Source organism: Athalia rosae, chromosome 7 (assembly GCF_917208135.1).
Source record: "Athalia rosae chromosome 7, iyAthRosa1.1, whole genome shotgun sequence".
NCBI lineage: Eukaryota > Metazoa > Arthropoda > Insecta > Hymenoptera > Athaliidae > Athalia > Athalia rosae.
Window position 1 is genome coordinate 430,496 of NC_064032.1, and position 20,465 is coordinate 450,960.

The 20,465-nt window shown below is 42.5% G+C and overlaps 5 protein-coding genes across 28 annotated transcripts in view; 2 read left to right on the forward strand and 3 right to left on the reverse strand.

Annotated features, from left to right (window-relative positions):
* Nucleotides 1-3,642, reverse strand: part of LOC105684315 (ribulose-phosphate 3-epimerase) — a 135,391-nt gene extending 131,749 nt beyond the window's left edge. For 5 of the 16 annotated variants that reach the window (XR_007279483.1, XR_007279486.1, XR_007279477.1 and 2 more), the window contains exons 1-4: nucleotides 3,310-3,642; nucleotides 3,039-3,146; nucleotides 2,594-2,815; nucleotides 2,357-2,471 (exon numbers count right to left, since the gene is read on the reverse strand). Coding sequence is in view for 2 of the 16 variants with exons in the window: in XM_048658701.1 (XP_048514658.1) it covers nucleotides 2,361-2,471; nucleotides 2,594-2,815; nucleotides 3,039-3,146; nucleotides 3,310-3,642 (774 nt within the window). In the remaining 14 variants the exon portion in view is untranslated. Of the gene's footprint in view, nucleotides 1-246; nucleotides 881-2,356; nucleotides 2,472-2,593; nucleotides 2,816-3,038; nucleotides 3,147-3,309 lie in introns of all 16 variants that reach the window. The other 11 variants (XR_007279485.1, XR_007279487.1, XR_007279480.1 and 8 more) reach the window with 5 other exon arrangements.
* LOC125501811 (WD repeat-containing protein 19-like) overlaps nucleotides 1-20,465 on the forward strand; it is a 130,681-nt gene that overhangs the window by 2,866 nt on the left and 107,350 nt on the right. The gene's annotated exons all lie outside the window — the stretch shown is intronic.
* On the forward strand, nucleotides 874-2,304 carry LOC105684314 (putative methyltransferase C9orf114). Its single transcript, XM_012397582.3, has one exon. The coding sequence runs from the start codon at nucleotides 999-1,001 to the stop codon at nucleotides 2,157-2,159; it is 1,161 nt and encodes a 386-aa protein (XP_012253005.2). The 5' UTR covers nucleotides 874-998; the 3' UTR covers nucleotides 2,160-2,304.
* On the reverse strand, nucleotides 3,388-20,436 carry LOC105684312 (PH and SEC7 domain-containing protein). 8 transcript variants are annotated; one of them, XM_048658652.1, is made up of 16 exons: nucleotides 20,296-20,436; nucleotides 20,069-20,159; nucleotides 19,230-19,979; nucleotides 15,378-15,444; nucleotides 14,749-14,802; nucleotides 13,463-13,817; nucleotides 12,143-13,340; nucleotides 11,701-11,945; nucleotides 10,176-10,369; nucleotides 9,909-10,101; nucleotides 9,572-9,741; nucleotides 9,269-9,485; nucleotides 8,971-9,115; nucleotides 8,744-8,887; nucleotides 8,401-8,576; nucleotides 5,883-7,703 (listed from the first exon to the last, which is right to left on the reverse strand). In XM_048658652.1, exons 3-16 carry the CDS (start codon nucleotides 19,362-19,364, stop codon nucleotides 7,622-7,624), a joined length of 3,375 nt encoding a protein of 1,124 aa, XP_048514609.1. In that variant the 5' UTR covers nucleotides 19,365-19,979; nucleotides 20,069-20,159; nucleotides 20,296-20,436; the 3' UTR covers nucleotides 5,883-7,621. The 8 variants fall into 8 exon arrangements, with proteins under 8 accessions (XP_048514612.1, XP_048514611.1, XP_048514609.1 ...); XM_020851326.2 differs by lacking the exon at nucleotides 20,296-20,436 and having other exon boundaries at nucleotides 19,230-19,680; nucleotides 19,765-19,979; nucleotides 20,069-20,210; XM_048658655.1 differs by lacking the exons at nucleotides 5,883-7,703; nucleotides 20,296-20,436 and adding an exon at nucleotides 3,388-3,703 and having other exon boundaries at nucleotides 20,069-20,210.
* Nucleotides 16,843-19,223, reverse strand: LOC125501810 (probable tubulin polyglutamylase TTLL9). The gene has a single exon (XM_048658705.1). It carries the CDS (start codon nucleotides 17,623-17,625, stop codon nucleotides 16,981-16,983), a length of 645 nt encoding a protein of 214 aa, XP_048514662.1. The 5' UTR covers nucleotides 17,626-19,223; the 3' UTR covers nucleotides 16,843-16,980.

The window sequence follows — 20,465 nt, forward strand, 5'->3', positions numbered from 1 at the left end:
AAGTAAATTTAATCGACATATTCGCATTCATCGCCCAAAAATACATGAGAAAGGTGTCCTACAATTGATTTCCAGAATACTTCATATTTTGCCCCCAAAAAACGGTAAGTCTATAGCCTTAAGATTTTTCACCAGAAGGGACGAAATTCAATAATTTTTTTTATGGACTTTTTCATGGTATTTCTACGTATTTCGATCTCAGGAATCCGAATCTGCAAGTAATATTGGTCTATCTACGAAATTTACCAAGTTGTCGCCAATTTATCGCTCGGAAATGTGCAAAATCAAAGATATCTCGATGAGATCAATTATAGATCAATTTGATCGACGTATTTTCCGAAATTCTCTAGTCATTTCATTAGGTCCACGCGACTCCAAATACCTTTGATGAGAAGATGGAAATTTTTTACATAGCTGAAATTTCTTTGTAAAATCAGGAATCGGAAAACACAGGTTTTCTTCATGATTTGAAAATGGGATCAAAATGCTGAACACATTTCTTTTTTTTCAAATAATTAAATCGCAGATCACGATAGTCGATTTGAAGACAAATAAGATTTAATTTTACTAGGACGAAGTTTTAGTTAACAGTCAACAAGTACATAACTAAATCCTCCTTTTTCTTACTCGCAGTTTTGGTTATAATATATTGCTTTCATAATAAAAGTGGCTCATTTTCTTTCGACTAGTACTTGAACTATCATAAAAACATTCAATATTTTTTTTCACACACTGGTCGACAAGTGGTAGTTCTCAATTTAGCAACGGAATTTGTCTTGAGGGAAAAATAATCGGTTTCGATAGAAAGAACTGGTACGAACACCGCTCGTTATTTAGTCATTCCCATGGTGAAAGGTCATTCCAACAAACGGGATGTAACCTATAAGTTGTAATATCAGTATTCAAAGTTAGGTTAAATCATAAGCTTACATTCTTCTATTTGGGTTAAAATACCTATTTACGTTTTATTTACCTTTCCCGGTCCTTAACGACAAATTATGGCGCCTGTTCTGCCGCAAGCAAAAAATTGGAAAGAGCACAACCGTGTTCACAAAGAAAATCGAAAACAGTGGAGAGAACAGCGATTGATCAGAAAAGTGAAAAAGGATAATAGTGAAAATGTCGTAGAAGAGACTAAAAGATCTAACAAAACCGAGAAATCGAGGAATACCGTATCCACTATTAGCATTGCTGTACCTGGTTCGATTCTGGACAATGCACAATCATCGGAATTGAGAACATATTTAGCTGGGCAAATTGCACGGGCCGCATGTATATATAAGATTGATGAAGTGATCGTATTTAACGATCTCGGGGATGTTTTAGAGGAAGAAAAAAAAAAACTGAGGAAAGACGACACTTTTGGTGAAGTTAGAGTCGAGTGTTTGCAGCTAGCAAGGATACTACAGTACTTGGAATGTCCACAGTATTTGCGAAAATATTTCTTTCCCATTCACAATGACCTTAAGTACGCCGGAGTTTTAAATCCCCTGGACGCCCCTCATCATCTAAGGCAGCAAGATGTGTCTCTATTTCGTGAAGGAGTTGTCACCAATAAGCCAATCAAAGCTGGGAAAGGATCCCAAGTTAATGTCGGATTATTAAATGACGTTACCGTTGACAAAGTTCTAACGGCAGGCCTCAGAGTAACTGTAAAAATCCCGCTGCAGCAACGGAGCCCAAAGAAACTCGAAGGCATAGTAGTACCTCCGACGGTGCCTAGATCTGAGATTGGAATATATTGGGGTTACGCCGTTCGGGTAGCTAATAACTTGACCGAAGTCATAACCAAATGCCCTTACAAAGAAGGTTACGACATCACCATAGGAACATCGGACAAAGGAACTGCCATTGACCAAGTTCCAGCCGGTGGCATAAATTACAACCATGGTTTAATTGTATTTGGTGGTCTATGTGGATTGGAGTCAGCTTTGGAAAATGATCCACACTTGAACGAAGATGATCCATCTGTTGTGTTTGATAAATATTTCAACATATGTCCGTTGCAAGGATCGAGAACAATTAGAACTGAGGAAGCGATACTGATTGCACTGAGTGAATTGAGGACTAAGTTACTACCAAAGAACCCCTCATTAGAGAATTCGCAGTTTCAGAGCTTTGATAAAAATATGACTGATGATAAAGTGGAAGACGAATAAGACCGGTGTCGCATAACAATTTGATGTATCACATTTGAGCAAGTTTTCATTTGGAAAAAAAAAGAATTTTACAAACATGAAATCAGTCCCATACGTTTTAACATTGCACTGCATAAAGAATACGATAATATAAATTCATAAAGCATGGAATGGCTATTTATTTGATAAAACATTGACTTCCGTCAAAGATTCATTACCCTTTCATCTCCTGTTCAGCACAGCATTCACTGTGTCTTTCAACTGAGCAATAACGGCGCGTGCATCTTCAGCTCCTATCACAGCAGTTCCTGAAACTATCATATTTGCACCAGCCTGAAACAATTGCAAAGTCAGTTTTATCGAAACCTTGTATCGGAGTTTTTCCGTGAAAATGGGATCATGACCATTCTATAATGTTAGAAAAAATGTTTACCCAAGTGGCACTAAAGACTTACTTCTGCACAAGCATGTATCGTGCTTGGGCCAACACCTCCATCTACTTCAATGTCCAGTGTAGGATAATTTGTTCTTAGCCATCTGACCTTATCCATCATTTCCCCCATGAATTTTTGACCTCCAAATCCTGGCTCGACGGTCATCACCAGTACCATATCTGTTAATTCTACATAATTGGCTACGACGTCGACTGGTGTCCCAGGCTTCAGAGCCACTCCAACCTTTTGGTGTAAACATACCAAACATACCGGTGCTCACATTTTTTTTTCAATCATAGAATAAGGTGGAGTGTCATAATGTCTATCATCATGATTCATGAAAAGCATATGTGAAATACGAATCAAAGTTTACAAGAGCAATTTCACTCCTAGGGTCCAAACTGTCCAGCAGAATTGAATGTTGGTTATCGTCAATTCAAAGTTGTTGAACGGTAGCAGCACATACCTTCATACCAGCCTCTTTGATTTTCCTGCATATTAGTGGCACGTTGTCTACTGGCTCAACGTGAAACGTGTATTGATCGACACCTGCATCTGCCATAGGAGAAATCCACTGAAAAGAACATTAACAATTGTCAAAGAAAAGGTGAAACAGTTGAGCTGTACCAGTTGAACGCAAAAATAGTGAGTAACTTCAAATGGAATGCTGACATGTGATTCCGATAAGATCGTTGCTGTAATTAAAATTTGGATATTGACTCGAATAGATCCATTACCTGTATAGGATTTGAAACCATCATATGCGTCTCGAAGAAACAATCTTTTATTTTATTGCGAAGACACTTGACCAGGGGATGACCGAATGTAAGGTTAGGGACGAAGTGTCCATCCATTACGTCCAGGTGCAGGTAATCTGCTCCGCAATCCAGAAGTCGCTGAGATTCATCATGCAATTTAGATAAATCTGCGTTTAGTATGGATGGGCCGATTTTCGCCGACAGCGTCTTTGCCATTTTGTAATAGTCAAAATTTATGGTGCTGGGGTCAGCGGCAAGAAGCGCGTACAAGTAGACTCGGCAAAACTCTATTTGACCATGACTGAAAAGCATCGGCAATCTCAGGGCAAAAGATCAGGGTCGTCAGCGCGGCCGAACACGAAATTAGCTCGAACTGCAACGGAGAAAGGATCGTGACTGGGATTTCAGTTAGGACGTGTAATTACTTATGTTAACAGGTTGATAAGGAGGATGAATTATTATTTCCTGCAACTTGGTGAAGTCAAGCAATACCTGGAATACAAATCTAGGAATAAACCCCTCACCTTAAAAAGTCAGAGAACGTTAAATTGTGAGTCACAAAAAATGAAAAAATCCAAATTCAAAATTTAAAGAATTTTTTTTACACTTCTGGAGCCCAGAATCAAATATTGTGCAAATTATTCAAACTACGGTTCAAAAATAATCATAACATTTTTGTTTGCCATTCAGGAAAACTATTAAAATTATCTAGGACCCGAACATTGGAGATGGATTGTGATCAATTTTGTTCACAGAGTCAGATTCCTGAGCTCGCAATACAAAAATATTCATGTATCTATGGGCTTTAGCGTTCACTTTGCGTAGTTATGTATTTGCAACAAAGATTGGGCTTCTACATAGCTCAACGTTCACAACGTCTTTGGGGATCTCAAACAGAATAAAGCACATTCCAGACTAGCTATCATAGTTCAAACGAAAGGAATCACGTGAGATAAATTTTATTTTCTTAATGATACTTATGTTAGTATGTACAGACTCACAGGAATGGAGATACGAATGACAAATGCTAATGCTTCACCTCTTGGTACTAATTAAAATCAATTTCATGAATATTGAGAACAAACTTTTTATAGCTTGCAAATTTGGTGAGCTTTGTATACTCGACTATTTGACTAATGTATAATTGGCTTGCCTGCATTGCACCACATAGAAAAATCATGGAACAAATAATATCTATTGAATTATAGTAAACTCAATCCCTCTTTCCCTCTTTGTAAAAACCTCTTTGTTTTAAATAAGAATGTACAAAAAGTTGTGTGAAAATTATGAAACCTATTAATTTGTTACAACTAAATATACAAATACAATAAACACAAGGGCGAAAGTCAGAGGAACACGGGTAATCAATCAAATGCAATTCTTTGGCGTTTATGGATTTCTTTGATCGTGGATGAAGTGAATTTTCAAGTTTTTTTTGTTTGTAACTTTGTTTATGAAAATTTAATAATATGACTGCTCAAAAAACAACTACTACCGATGACCAATACAAGCGAGTACCATAATTGGAATTCTTGAGAAAGTGGCAGCGATAATATACCCATTTTATTGTAGTAACCAAAGTTAGGCAAATGTGAATTCTATGCTTTCTAAATCCGCATCAATCGGTGTATCACAAAAGTATACCTCACAACACGAGATTGCATTTTTCTATTGACGTCATGATTATTCTAAACGGCGTTCATATTCAGGTACATATCGCTATATCACACAATAAATTCAGATCACATAGCAGCTTTAATTCAAGTACGCCCTAAACAGTTAAACCTTTGCGACACAAGTCATGAACGAATTATCCCAAGTAATTGGCGAATGCATTAAACAAAACATGAGCATGAGGTCGAAATGTCATCAATTCTGCGTGATACGTAATTACATGCTACTTCATTGAATAATTACTTTACCAATAGCAGTGCATAAAAGAGGAGTGCATACAATATACACATTTTATAATGGAATTTGGCCTCGTCATGTCGCCTTTTGTTTGTATTTAGTTATCATTCGCTCCTCGCTGTCAATTAACAAAAATACCATTCAATTTGCCACTTTAGATAATAAAAATTTACTTTTGGCACTATTCACTGCAATGATGTTGGTTCAGCAAAAAATAATTAATCAACTTATAATACCTCGCCGGTATTTTATGGTAATGTGATATAAAGTGCAGTCTTATTTATGTTATGGATGACGGCTGCAGTGCACTAGTAGAACAGGGACAGCTTTGCAGTGTTTGTTGTGAATTGGCGTCGCTTGTGCCAAAACTGTTCAGGTCATCGCTGGGTCCTCCCTGTGGCATGCAACAGACCAACATTCTCTATTACTCAACTACATTAAAAACGATACTTGTAATATATCGATGCACTTTCAGGTCATGCTGCATACTGTGACTGAACACATTAAATATCTACGTCAGCAAATATTTCTATTCAGACGTATATTTTTGTATCGAAATAAATGAGAATTTAATACGATTTTGATTCCAGTAATCACCCTGGAAAATCAGATCCAAAGTTTAAATGTGAAAAATTCGTGGATTACGCTGTTCGCATATTCTTTATCTTTATTTTCACAGTACTTTCACTGCGGTCAAAATGGAAGTAATACTATCTACATATGTTACAGTTTTATTTACAGCGATGTATCAACTTACACCTGTAGTATAGCTAATAATTTAAGTCAAGCTTAATACTATATTGAAGAGAATGACTCTAGAGCAGATCTAATAAACAGCTGTCAGTTCTTAAGTTCATGTATCGACAATGATCGGACAAAGACTAGATTCGAAGACCGGCGAAGAGTAGACCTTTTAAAAGGCGCGAAGAAGAGTATTATTTATTAAAAATACCGTATAAACCTAGAGTATAAATGCAAGTACATAAAGCTAGCAGTCTACCATACAGAACTAGTCGTTTCCTATTATTTTTAACTATCGTCAGACAAAGCTTCTATCTATATTGTCTTTTACTCCAGTCAATAAGGCATGAAGTAATCGTTGCAAAAAGCATGTTGCGGTAGATGGAAAATGTTATTTTTTTATGGCGTAAGAAGTCATCAGAAATTAACACTTATTCGGAAACTCCTTATGTTCATACTAACTTCAGGAGAATCCTCAGCTAATTCCAACATATTTTTCCAAGATTTCCCAAGTCAAAGATTACATTATCCCATGTACTATGGAAAGAAATCTTCTCTGCGCGCATAAAGACAAAAATACTTCAAAATGAGGTGCAGGAAATTACAAGAATTTTGTGAAGGACGCTCTCAACTTCGCGAGTCTATTGCTGTGCCACATGTGAGTAAAGCCTTTGCCTTATCTTGTTATACCGACACGTATCAAAATGAAACTCGATAGGTTTACACATGGCGTTGTTTATGGAGATAAACCGCTAGTTATGATAGGTGTATGCCAACAAAATTCTAATTATATCTAAACTTGTAAATCAGCCTTTTTTTTCTGGAACAGGATCTTCAATGACAAACGATCAATCTATTCATCCTAAATGATCACAGGTATATTTTGATGATCAGCAAATTTATAAGTAGCAATTTTGGATATCAAGGAATGATTGAAATGATACAGGAATGTAGTCAATCCAAATCAAGGATTTGATTAAAATTTGCGATTGTTAACAAATGATCATTTAGGTCCTACATAAGTGTTCGGTGCGATACATCATTGTTTTTTTTTTGTCTGAATATAAGGCTTCATCTCATACTTCAACACTGTTTGGGGATAATTCTATAGACAGTCAAGTCGAAAATTGCATCTTCACAAGAAGAATATAAGTAGGTAACTAATGGTGTTTCCTCAACTATTTGGCACATCCTAACTGTGTTGATTACCTATAACTACAACCATTATTGGTCCCATATTCTGAACCAAAGGTATATCGAGACAACCATTGAACAAATTCTGATGTCTGTTATTTGAAATATCCTATACTACGAAATTGAAATATCTATGTGAAAAGACAAATAATCATGACGCCCCGTATGATTGATATTGAAGGTCTCATCAGGTCTGGTCCAAAGATGAAACGAGATTCAATCATTGCAAGGCACTAAACAATTAACGTCGTGGATTGACCCATGATCATTATAGCTTATAAAATTATATGGCAATCTGAACAGGTGTGAGCATTCAAACGTCTAGAATTATTTTTCGTTTACGCAAAGCTAAAGGTGCGTTGGTGAGGCTACCGATTGTACCTACGTACACCTGTGAGCCTGTAAGTTTCCATCACTTGTATCTTATATTCAAATAGCGCGAGTTCTACTCTTCATGGAGTGAAAGTTTATTCAGAATGCAGACAAAATGGTTCGGCTTATCTACACTCGCACCTTCCCCTTTCAAGCTGAAATAAAAGTAACCCCGTATTTTGATGTTACGTGTTTGTTCCAAGTATGAATGACCAAATAGCGAGATGTCCGAAATTCCTGTCACAATCATGTTTAGCCGATCAAATCAATAGTAAGAAACAGAGTGCAAAAGACTGTGATATCATCAGTAGTATAAGCAGAATTGTGCGACAACGAGAATTTGGGTATGGGTAGTTGCTCTACTATTGATGTTATAAATATTGAATGCACTATACGAAAGTATAAGAGATTATATATAGTATGTTTTCATAGCTATATCACTGTCTCGTCGTATAGTAAATCCTCGTAGCAGTCCGTTTCAAAAGTTCTAACCAGTGAAAACATGTATGAACGGTTGTTTTCTGGTTCTCTTTCACATTAAAGGCCCATTATATCAGATGGATCTCTGATACAGCTATCCCGACGCTATTTTCTTTTTTATTTTTTGATTCATATTCTTCCCTCGCATAGCAGAATCAAGTTGTTATTTCTCCAAAAACCCTTCTGTTACATTTGGATATATTTTCACTTCTTTTCTTTTTAAGTTATACTTTAGTATGATTGTGACACGTATGCGATCAATGTTAGGAGAAACATGCGAAGAAAAAACCCATCACCTGTCAACCAATATCCCCCCCATAATCTTGTCTGTTTAGCAAATCTCGATTGTTTATCGCAGCTCGGTAACTGTACCTATTCGAAGGTAGTCGATCCGGAACAGGTGGTGGCACAAGCCCAACTTCTGCATTGGCCAAGTTTCCAGCACCTTCGTCAACTTCACCGATACTGCTTTCAACTAGCGAAGGTTCTACATCTGTGAATGCTAAGCGTGACCTCAGGAGATACGCGTACGTCTTATACCTTTTTAACTGAAAAATTGAACAATATAACCATTATTTGTACTTTTTGAAAATAATATGTTGTCAAATTATACGTATTCATTTTAACATGATCATTATTTAACCATATTCAATTGAAATTGTATAAACGAGACCACTCTACAGCTTGGATATCCATATTTAACGAATGCATGTACCTCGTAATGCAAATATGCATCTTTTTCTTTATAATTCTGTACAGTTAAAGCCTTGGCATTTCTTTCCGGTGGATGCCTCCTGTGTTCGTCCAGCTCCGCTTCCAGTCTATTCACAATTTCTTCGTGGTCCCTCAATTGCTCTCTCTGAAAAGTCACACATTGTTCGGTCGGACATTGCACTAAATTTCTGAGGAAATGATCGTTATACGTGAGAGATTGTAACTTACCGGTGCTAGTTTCGTGTGACTGCAAGGAAGCAGAGGTCTCTGAAATTTTCGCTGCGATCCAACAGCACCTGGGAGTGGTTGACACGAGAAACTGGCACATGCAAAGTTGATGGTGTCGATCCACGACTGCAGCTCTTTGGAGTCACTGTGACATTCCAATTCCGTGACAACATGAGCAGCGCATTTAAATAACAATTGAAATATTTCAAATTATGCGATATGAGCCACTGCATCGAGATTGAACTGCTAAATCATTTTCAATAATTTCAATGATGAATTGAATTTCATAAATTGGTACCTTGTTTGGAAGAGATACTCAGCTCGATCTGCTGTCTGCAGTCTGAAAACGTGCTGTTTCTTTGTATAGTCAGCCGCTTTTGTTGCCAATGCGTGATGAATTCCTATGGCATTGTATAAGCTGTAGCTATGACAACCGTGCTCATCTTTGTTGAGGTACAAAACCAGTTCCCGTAATCTACAGTAGTACATTTTCCATCCTCGTTTACCAAACGGTGCTGGACATTAAGTAATTTTTTTAATTTACTCAAGTGCCTAAGTGAGTATGCTTCATAAAAGACAGCAAAAATATGATGCAGCATACTTTTTTTCCCATTCTCATCGAAGCAACATTTCCGCATAACGTAGCCTTTCTTGAATTCTGTAGCACCGCTTACGTTTGGTATGTCCAAAAAGGGATTGCTAGTTCCGATCAAAGCTGGTCCATCACCCTGCTGCGTAACTCTCGATGCTGTTCCATCTCCGTCGTCATCGCTAAAGAACGAAAGATTTATTTGATAAGCATGTTGAAAATGCATAAACACAAGCAGCGTGAAAATATTCAGGTCATAACATCGCTAAAAATTGTAACTACCTAATTAATAATTTTGTTAGTCAAAGTTCAACTGGTTGTAGATTTTCGATGATAATGCTGTACTTACAGAGCCCATTCTAATGGGTATGATTTGATGTCATTGTACAGTTCTTTGAGGACCTCTCTAGGGAAGTTATCTCCGTCGTTGAGTTCGGATAAGTTTTCAATAAATTCCGAACATGACATCTTTCTACCAATATTTTGACCATGTAGATCGGTGTTGAGTAGCATGATAGCACATGTTAGGGTATGTACAGCATCTATGCAACGAACAAAGTTTGCTTTAATCTGAATATTAGTGGTTGCCTAAGTGTACTCGATGTTGATTACTCACCTTGGGAATTAAATGAACCGGGGTTACAATCAAGATAGCGTTTAGAGAAATGTACAAGGACACGTTCTCTTTCCTGAGTTTCGCCCGTCAAGGAAAATTGGTAAAGGAACGTTCTCAAAGCCACGTCTAGCGTGTCTTGCTCAAAATTAAAATATCTCAAGTATTCCTCGGCAACAGCTCTGCTGAAGTCGTTACTGTAATTGACCAAAATAGTATGTTACATATTTGTTTCCAATATTTTGACACCATTGATAGTAAAGCATCGATAACAACATTTCTTCGTTCAAGCACCATTGCCTGAAATGTAACTTCATAACTACGAACGTTGCGTTAGGTTTCGATGACTTCTCATACTTTTGATGCAATCGCTAATTGAATTACAGAGTTAATTATCGGTCACTATTATATTACTGGATTCCTAAGACAGGGAGAGAGAGAGAGAGAGAGAGAGAGAGAGAGAGAGAGAGAGAGAGGAAGAGGAGAAGAGAGAGAAAACAAAAACGGAGGGGCATTCAAGCGAAATCTTCATGAAGAACCTTTGATCATTTATAGTTGGATGCGGGAGGTGTATACATATATGTATGCAAGATCCTATTTAGAGAGACGAAAAAGATCAATAAAAAAGGATCCTCTCTGTCTGTAGGATCATTTTCCAGTACTTTGAGAAGTAGAATCCAAATCAAAAGTCAAGGGTTCCAAGACGAAAGTTTTCAACATTTTGTATACTAGCACAACTGAATTGATTCACGTTGAAAATGTTGAGAACATTGCTCTTGCAGGTAAGAAAAAATACAGGATTGCTGATTTAAATTCAAAGAATCCTGTTATCGCAACCATCTTTTTGGTTTAGTTTTCTGACATCTAACTTTTCGTTCAGATTCTATGTTACCAGTCTCTTCAACTTGACAAATTTCAACAGGGTTTGCTGAATTTTTTCACAAATTATTTTCACCAACGCACCGACTAGGAATAGACCTCTCCCGAATGTTTTCAACTTTCCATTAAAAAAAAAAAATGTCTTTGAACTGGTCTATTTTTTATTTTTAGGGTTCTGTACCTCGGTGGGAAAAAATTAGCTTCTATCGCAAGTCTAACTAGCACTTAATCGGTGTTCAAAATGTGAATAGCTTCGATTCGAATGTGTCGTCCATGATTTTTGCAACAACTTCTATAAATTTAAAGATTTGGACCTAACCGTTCAAGAACGATGTCTTATATATTTTAACTGTGTCGTTTGAATGCTGTAGTAAACCTGATGACCATATTTCATTAAGAAGGAATCTACACTTACTGAGATGACCGCTTTTAGCTATTTCGCAGATAGCAGCTTACATTTTTGGATTCTATTCCGCAGATTTCAGTTCATAAGCGGAAATATTCATACCGGTATACCAGGATTATATCGAGGAACGAATAGCAGCCAAAGCGGTAACATCTCCTGAAATTAGGGGGAGTAGTTTCTCCATTTTGGTCCGTGAATAATATTTATGTAGAACTTGGCAAAAGATTCGAATAGCTTACGTACTTTTTACTAAGATGCCTGGAGACGTCAGACTTTTTGAAGCCATCGAGGGAGTACAAACGTTTGGCTAGTCTGACAGCGGATGGGAGATCTACAGCCTTTGGGCTATAATGGAAGCTATGTAAACTTTCAATGTCGCTCTCTTCGTCGGCAGACTGTGGGGGTGATGATCCTTTTCCAGCTTGCGACAGTTTTTCGTAATCACCCGTGTTCGACACCTCTCTCTCGTCTTCGCTGTCTTTCAGCTCCTGATACGAATCAATCGACGGTTAATTAGCCGGTAGCGGTTCTTTATAAAACACTCGAATTATTGACATCCAAACAAATCCTATTTACATCGGTGATATCTAGTTTTCACCGAATGAACCAAACAATGGATGAGAAAAAAATAAGTCTATCCGTTTGTCTGGTATTAATTTGGTCGTGACGTGCGAAACTGACGTACCTGGTAACCGACGAGTTCCGGTGCGACATTGTTGGATGCAACGGTGGATTGCGACCTCTGAGCGTTTTGCGGTGGTGCAAGGAGTTCCGAGGTGTTGTTGGCGTTTCCTCTTCGGCGTGGTTGTCGGGGACTGTTGTTCCTGTTGAGCGACGGATCTTTGTCGGGACCTTTGACTTGAATAACTATTCTGTGCTCGCTACCATCCTGGTTGTTTCCATAAGAGGCTTTTTTATGCCTCCGCTGAGGGGGTTCACTCGCCAGTATCGTCGAGTCACTATCACTGGGATCACTGACCATCATGATATCACGCGCACTAAGTATGTCCATAGTTTCTTCGTCGTTGTAGTCGGGACTGGACATGTTGCTGATAGCCTCGGACTGGCTGAGGTCACCGTTGGCGGGGTGAAAGCATCCTGGCCCGGTACCGCCACCGGAAGGTGTTCCATCCCCCGCCAGACCTTGCGGCGCCCCCACGGCGCTAGTCGGTAGAGCAAACTTGCGAGAGCCAGAATTCGAGGACATAACGGAGGAAGACACGGAGGTCGGCGAAGCCGGGGACAGGGAACGTTGGGGACTCGTCCCTTCCGTCGAGGAACGAGAGCTACTCGACGACTGGGACTGAGAGGAGCTGCCGTTTTGACAACAGGATGTCCGCTCGGAGGCGGAGGGCGAGCTAACGGGAGCGTTGTAGGTCCAGACGATTCGTTCGCTGGATATCCCTTGGCCACTGTCGGGCCGTGTGTCGAGTAGCGTGTTGAGACTCGAGGTGACGTCGTCGTCGATGTCGATGTCCACCGCGCTCATCGACGGGTCTTTCTGGAATTGCAAGTGGTCCTCGGACCTGGAAGTCCGCACGAAGCTGCTCGAGTAGCCGAAGTTTGAGTTGGATTTGTTGTCACCGACTGCACACTGTCCCCCTTCGCGTCTGCTGCCGATGCCGACCGGCGAGGTATTGGCTGAATTCGAGCCGGCCCCGCCCTTGTGAATTCGATGGCTCAGCATTTCGTTGGGGCTCGTCGGTACCGAGTTGTGGTGATGGTGATTGTGATGATTGTGGTGATTGTGATGATGGTATATGTGGTGATTGTTGTACCTCAGCGAGTCCACTTTTTTCTGGTACTTGGGAAGAAGCCCGGTGCTTTGCTGCGTCCGGGATAGGTTTAACATCAGATCTCCGGTCATCATGTACGCCTCGAACCTGAATGAAAAAAAAAAGCAAAAAAATGAATAATTCAGCTATGCGGAAAATGAACCATTGGAGATCCGGTGGCTTGTAAAGGCTCTTCATAATTTCAAACAGCGCAATAAGGTAAAATTGACCTGGGTGGGTTTTTCTGGCGATTAAATTTATCAACTGAAAGTGGTTCCCACTGGGCGCGTTCCTCTTCCTTGAAGCTGTCTGCCTGCGGAAGAAGGGCCTCGAGTTCCGACGAACCAGAAGCATCGCTGTATGACCCGTTGGTACGCGTTGCATACTGTGTCACTATCGGCAGATGCGTCGATCCGATCGTCACCTCCGGTGTTTCTGGTTTACGACGTTCTATCTTTTCGCGATTGCCGGTGGCCTCTTCTTGAGAATCCGTGTCAGAGGCGCTAGTCTGGGCTGGGAAGAATTCCTCGCAGGCGGGATGTCCCGGCGAAAGAAGTCGACGAACTCTGGCCTTGATGGCGGGATCTGAATGGAAAAAGGCGTTCGAAATTTCATCAGAAAATAAACCTCTTTCTCTCATAGTTTTTTACGATACGATTCCACGACTGTTTGTGTCGCCAATTTTGAATATTTCGCGTAACAGCGCGCCTCGAATTTTCATCCCATTCACGTTCAACGCTATTGACGCGAGGCGAGTGGAGTGAGCCAGTCCGGTAAGGTAATTTGTTCGTTCGTGTTTGGAAAATTGTTCGTTCAAATTACGGTTCGGTGTCGGGTTAGAACTGTTATCAAGGACGTCGGGAAAACAACCAGTCCTGGAGCTACGGCGGGGCGGCTGGTATTTCGAATGCCTCAAAAAGATAGTTGTGTCCACCTCGACTTCCGTCAAGATCTCAAAAAGCACGGGCCCACAACAACTCGGTATGAACGGGGCTCGTCATCGTTAACCCAGATTCCGAATTTCTGCGTTTCGTCTGTTCCGGCTTTTTTCCTCCCTTTTCCGAAGTCGGCGTTTCTCAAAGTTCAGAGTAGGTCCCTGACAATCGGTACACAACAAACCATCAGGAATTTTCATACAAGAATCTCAAATACTCGACAAAAATAACGAAAGAAATTTATATGTGAACTTGAAAATTGTCTCCATCGTTTGTGTACGAGATTATCGGTGATTAGGACCGTCGATCGAGCGTCAGATGTAGAGCAAAGTACGTCGAGCCTCGTGCAGTTGGAAGGGTAAGCTACATCGAAACTTAAATCATGACCAAGTGACACCTGTCGTGTTCAATGACGGGCTCAAAATTCGATGTGAAATTTGTTTTTGTAATCTTCTCACCTAACTTTCACATTCGTCCCCAAGTTTCACGGCTGAAAATGTCATACCGTTCGTCGTGTTTTATCAAGTTCAGGTACGGCGATTGCCGAGAACGCGAGTAGATCAGATTACCGTTCAACTCACCCCTCCGAAGTCTCAAAGTGACCGGATCCGACGACAGCCGTAGACATTTCAGTACTGAAACAAATGTGAAAACTATTTGAAGCGGCATTCAAACGGCGTCAAACCGACAATATGAAACGAGAATGGGAGAACCAATACAATAAAAGCGCCAATCTGTTACCAGCCTAGCTGAAGTGGGATTTTTTCGTACGAGTCTCGGTGTTATTAGGATCCCACAAAGCACAGCGGACGATTAAGAGCGTCGGCGTCGGTCTCGTTCCGTTCCCTTTCGATATACCTACTCACCCGGAGCAAGACTCCGCCAACGATACTCTTACATCGGTACAGCCGATAGGGTCAAGGGAGCTGCTCGGGGCGTGAAAGGGTGCAGTGAGGAGAGAGTGTAAATTTACACAGGGAGGAGAACGAGAAAACGGGCGGGGATACGAGATCAATTTTGAAAAATCAAGGGAAGAGTTCACGTGGAACCGAAAGGCCGAAAAACTTGGGCGGCTACGGCGTTACGTCTCGGAGAGGTTTCGCGGGTGATCCCGTTATTTCCATTTGAAAAGGTAACGCCGGAGAGAGGAGCGTCGAACGATTCGAGTGAAAAATGGTCGATCGATCGACCGACCGACGTACGTACATACCTTCTTTTGTGCTCAGCCTGTGTACGTCAACTTCATTCACTCCGAGGATAACATCGCCAGCTTCGACCTGAAGAATAAAGACACAAGATCTCAGTGGGAGAGGTAACGGTAAGAGCTCGTTACAAAGGCTGGGAATGCGCGGTCTCAATTATAGTTGTGGACAAAAGTTTTCACCAAAATGGTCTGCTGCCGATTGCCATTCGCAACACGTGAGTTGAACTCTGAAACTCCACGTTCGGGAGAGGATGGGGTAATGCAGATCCGCGGTATGGGGCGGACGATTGCGCGAGTACACCCAACGGATCGAAAGCTAGCCGAAAACAAGGAATCGCGTGTCGCGCGAGCTTCGGGAAATTCAAAGGTCGTTTGTACGTGGGGGAAGATCGACGATTCTGTGAGCTGGGAAAATTCGGACCTTTGCCTTTTCGTCGGCCTTGAATCCCGGTACTCTTCGGTATTCCCCGATTGTCGCGACCGCCGTCACTGGCTCGAGATTCGGTTACCGCGGTACTGTGGCATCGTGGATACGCGGGCACCGCTGCCGGCGTATCGATTCGCTCCGTCGTCGCGACGGGTCCTTCCCACGTCGGCGGCGCCGCGGCGCGTTAAACGAATCGTTATCATCCAGCCTCTACGCAGGACGACCGACGGAGTGGTACTGACCTATATCCGTCGCACGTATCGCCCGGCGACCGCTGTTACATTCACAGGGTGATCCGACAATTCGGTCAATTTTTCACCTCGATCCGCGTTCACCGCAACGCGAATCGTCGCGCCACTTCTCATTGCGGCGCGGTTGGTTCGATTACGACCGTCAAATATATATCCAACGTTTCGACGGCAAGTTTGGCAGATTGGCCGTCGTCGAAATTCGTCGTTCCTGCAATTCGTCCAGCCGGGATACGACGAGCGGCGCAACCGAGGGTGCCCATGTTTCTCGAAACACACGCTAGCGAGGCTCGCAGGACAGCAGGGTGGCACATTTATTAATCAAACGGTACAATTGAGAGATGATAAATTTCGCGAGACTCGCAACAATGGTAGAATTCCAATAGAGTGTGTGTATTCGTTGGTGTTTCGATCGTCGTACCGGGATTCGACGGTCCTCTTCGGATCGCCGATCACCCATCGTCGCGCCGCACAGTTTTCTTGCGGCGCTTGTCGTCGAGATTACGACCGAGTTGTTCCCGCAGCTGCGAATCTCCGTCGTTGCGACTGCCCAAGAATATATTGAGTCTCCGTAGACCCGGACAATCGCCGGGTATTCCCGAGCCACACGGCGTCATACCCGGGCAACACGTTCGAATCGGGCCGTCGTTCCACAAGAGGTCGAATCCACCCACCCTCGTCTCGTGGCCGGTCAAAATTCCGTCCAAGTCGAGGATCGTCAAGACGTCGTCGAGAAGGTCGAACTTCAACTTGTAATCGTCTCGGTCGGTCGCTGCGAGGGCCGGTGACGCGTTTACTTCCAGCAGCCAAGGGGTCAGGTGTTCGTCCAACAATACGTCGTAACCGTACAGTTCGAAAGAATTACTTCCTTGCATGATTATCGTTCGAACGGCCAGCAAGCTCGCCATTATCACACCTGCAATGAAATCTTTCTTTAGGCGACGGTTTCGAAACAAGGGGATGTGTCCCTTCGACGCGCCGCTCGTTTCCCCCTCCTTTGAAATCCGTTATTACCGGCGATCCGACGCAGCAGTTCCTCCGTCGCTTCTACTCCGTGTCTGGCTGTGAGGAACTCGCGGACCTTGGTCAGTGCCCATTTGCACCCTCGTTTCGCCGTCGATTCGTTCGACTTCTCCGACCCGCTGACGGGCTCCGCTTTCAGTTGAATCGACATATTGGTGAGATGAACTCGGCTGTCGTTGATTTTGTCCAGGGAGAAAAGTTCACCGGACAACCGTGCGAATCCTCCTCGTGCCAGCCATACTTTCAACGGACGAAACGAGGTAACCAGGACATAAATACGGAGATCGAACTTTCGTCCGCCCAGCAGGTATGGATCGTCGACGTACTTTTGAACGACGAAGGTCTCTCGGCTGCTACCGTCCTCCTTGACGGCGTCGTTGGATTCCTTGTGTTTCCAGTCGACGAGGTCCTTCAGTTTCTGGAAGAGGAAGATTCCCCTTCCCTGCGAACCCGCCACGGGCTTTACTATCCAGGTTCCTCCGTGTCGGTGATATTCCTCGACGAGCATGTGATATTCGTTGGGCAACTCGAACGTAACGGGCATACAGTCGCACATTTTGGCTTCCGCGGCTCTGCCCTCTTTCACCAGGATCTTCTTTCGTCGTTTCAAATTTCTGTAGAGGTAATTCTTACGCGTTAATTCGTAGTGGTTACGGAAATGCGGAATCTTTTGGGACCCTCCGAGTTTGACGCTGTCCAGCGCTGATCGAACTTGACTCGTTTCGCACCACCACAAGTCCCAATCATTCGCTGTTTCGTCGTCTTCGTCGACCTACAAATACATTTACCACCGCGGGCAAAATCGATGAATTGTTCTCGATGCCGGTTACAAATAAACGCACCCAGCTGAATGCCGCTTCGTTGTCCGTTCGTCGATAAAATATCAATGTTAGGCATTTAATTGACGCTAAAATTCGATCGCCGTACCTGAACCCATCCTCTCGCCAGCATAACCTTCGCTTGAGTCGACGGAGTGCCGCATCTGAATTTTATTTGATCGTTTGCGCCGTGGTGAGACTTGACTCGGTTTTTTCCCAGTTTGCACTCCGTAGACGTTGTGCCGGAATTGATCGGCATGTTGGCCGCGTGCTGACCGATCGTTTTAGATCATTTATTTGTCAACAGTTTCTAGCCAAAGTTGCCACACAATTCGCCGGTTGTTTGTTCGACGATTGTTTTTCAAGTTTTTGCAACTTGGTAAAACTTTGGCGGCAAACTTTCCGGTTTCCGTAACTCTTTCCGTTCCGTTCCGACTTCACTCGCATTCTTTAGACTTGAAAATGAATTTTCACGCAGTAGGAGAATTTTATAGAATTATCAAAGGGAATATTTGTGGATACCGCGGGGTACTTTCCGTGTAACGTCCCGCCTGATTGTGAAATATAATCTGCGGTTCTCGAGTAAAATGTAATCGGGAACTTCCGGGAAAACTTGGCGCGGATGTTCGAATTATATGTGTCTCGAAAAACGATAGATTTTTTTGTAAAGAAAACGAGTCCCTCTACGACTGTCTTCGAGAGACCTCGTGCGTGTATCCGATATAGATTGTAATCTCCGATAGGGTAAGATAAAATTTTCAATGTAACGCAAGCGACGATTCGTTTTACGTCAAAGGATTCGTCACGGGACACGGAATTTCTCAACGTTTCAGCGAAAAGCACGTATGGGAAGTGCAAAAAATATAACCGACTACCGAACGTCTGCGCAAAGGTTACGGAACGATTTCAGTCGATTAGATCGATAATTATAAAATTCACAAGGAGCATAATCTGGGAACGACTTTGACGCTTGTTGAGCAGAGAACGAAGAAAAGAGACGGAGGCTGAGAAGCGTAGAAAGAGTGAGAGTGACACTGGAAAAGCGGGGCGTGAGAAGCGCGTCCGATAGCGGGGCAAGGGATGATCTTCGTAGGCAGCGGCGAGATATCGGGGCCGAATAACCGACAATGAGACAAATTGGAATGCTCCCGATTACCCTCTAGCCCCGTTACGAACCTGGCAGAAAATGGAACTCCCATAGATACGGCCTCGACGAGTTATGGGAGTATTGCGGTTCGGTAAAATGGTTCGTGAAATAAGAAGACATTTTCCCGGAGGAAGGGGGTCGATGTCGAATTTTTCATGCGGGGAGAGTGACGTTTCGGGCTGTCGTTATCCTCACCTTGCCGCTTTCAGCCGCCGGTGAATTCTCGACGATGTCATAAACAATGTGTGGAAGTCCCGCTGTGCCGAGCAAAGAAAAACCGAATCCCGACGTCTCGCTACGGTTTAACGTAACCACCAACTCCTCAGCCATGTTTCAGCAACATCGATTTCACCACTGCCATTAGCTGCACACCGTACGTTAACCCAACACCAGTGAGCCTCTGAGGTAGAGCCCGTACGGCTCTAGTTTATTCCGTTCTATCCGATCATATATTTCCTAGACCTTCGATGCAACGCAACACTTTGCACCACTGGCGAAATTCACACTAAACACCGAGAACATCGAACACCGCGAGGTGCAACGACTACGCGACAGGACACTGCATTTTACGAGATACGCGCTCGGCGCGATGGTAACCGGAGGACGGTGACAGCCAATGGCAGCACTGGCGCCGGCGGTCAGTTCACTTCAATGAAATATAAACCCAACGTATAGTATAAACCGAGTACATACAAACCGGTTTTACAATTAATACGAAACACCGACATACCCGATCCCGATCATCGTTGACTCGATCATTCCCAACGTGTTCCCAACGCAGGTAGACAGCCATTTACAGGCTAGACACGCCACGATTCGCATCCACAGTCATTGGCTGGATCCAACAGTAGAACCTGGACGAACCTTTCAATTTTTATCGTGTCGTGTGCAGTAAACGAAAGACGATGGTACTCTCGAAATTCTAGTCACGCGTGATTTTATCGACTGCAAATAGGAAAATTTCATTATTATTCAATGCTTTGGATTCGAGTATAATAACGACGTTGATACTACCGTTAATCATTATGGATTACCTATTAGGCGACCCAACTGCTTTACGGGCACCTCAATGTTTTTGACGTTCAGATATTCCTGAACGGATGCGTTACATTTTACTCTGAATTTCTGACATATCGCGAGTTCCATTTGTAAGAATCATGGTCATAATACGGCCGAAGAAGCCAACTGAACCAACAGTGATCACCAAGAAAACAATGTTAAAATAATAATTGAGGGGTTGAGTTGAAAAGGGTATACGTACATTTCCCAATGTTATGTTGAATTAGGGTTGGCGTTTTAACGGCCACTTCATTCTTTTCCTCGAGCAAATCAACTCCGGTCTTATTTCGAATTCCTTGCACTGACCCTGCACTCAATTGCAAAACTCCTGAATTATCTGCTGTTTACGTGGGGTTAGTAAAGCGTCGTCAC

Coding starts and splice junctions, on each gene's coding strand:
- LOC105684314 (XM_012397582.3), top strand. CDS start 999: ATGGCGCCTGTTCTGCCGCAAGCAAAAAATTGGAAAGAGCACAACCGT.
- LOC125501810 (XM_048658705.1), bottom strand. CDS start 17,625: ATGTGCGACTGTATGCCCGTTACGTTCGAGTTGCCCAACGAATATCAC.
- LOC105684312 (XM_048658652.1), bottom strand. CDS start 19,364: ATGGCTGAGGAGTTGGTGGTTACGTTAAACCGTAGCGAGACGTCGGGA. Junction 8,888..8,970: donor GTCACACGAAACTAGCACCG/GTAAGTTACAAT, acceptor GTGACTTTTCAG/AGAGAGCAATTGAGGGACCA. Junction 7,704..8,400: donor GATCGACTACCTTCGAATAG/GTACAGTTACCG, acceptor CTTTTATTTCAG/CTTGAAAGGGGAAGGTGCGA.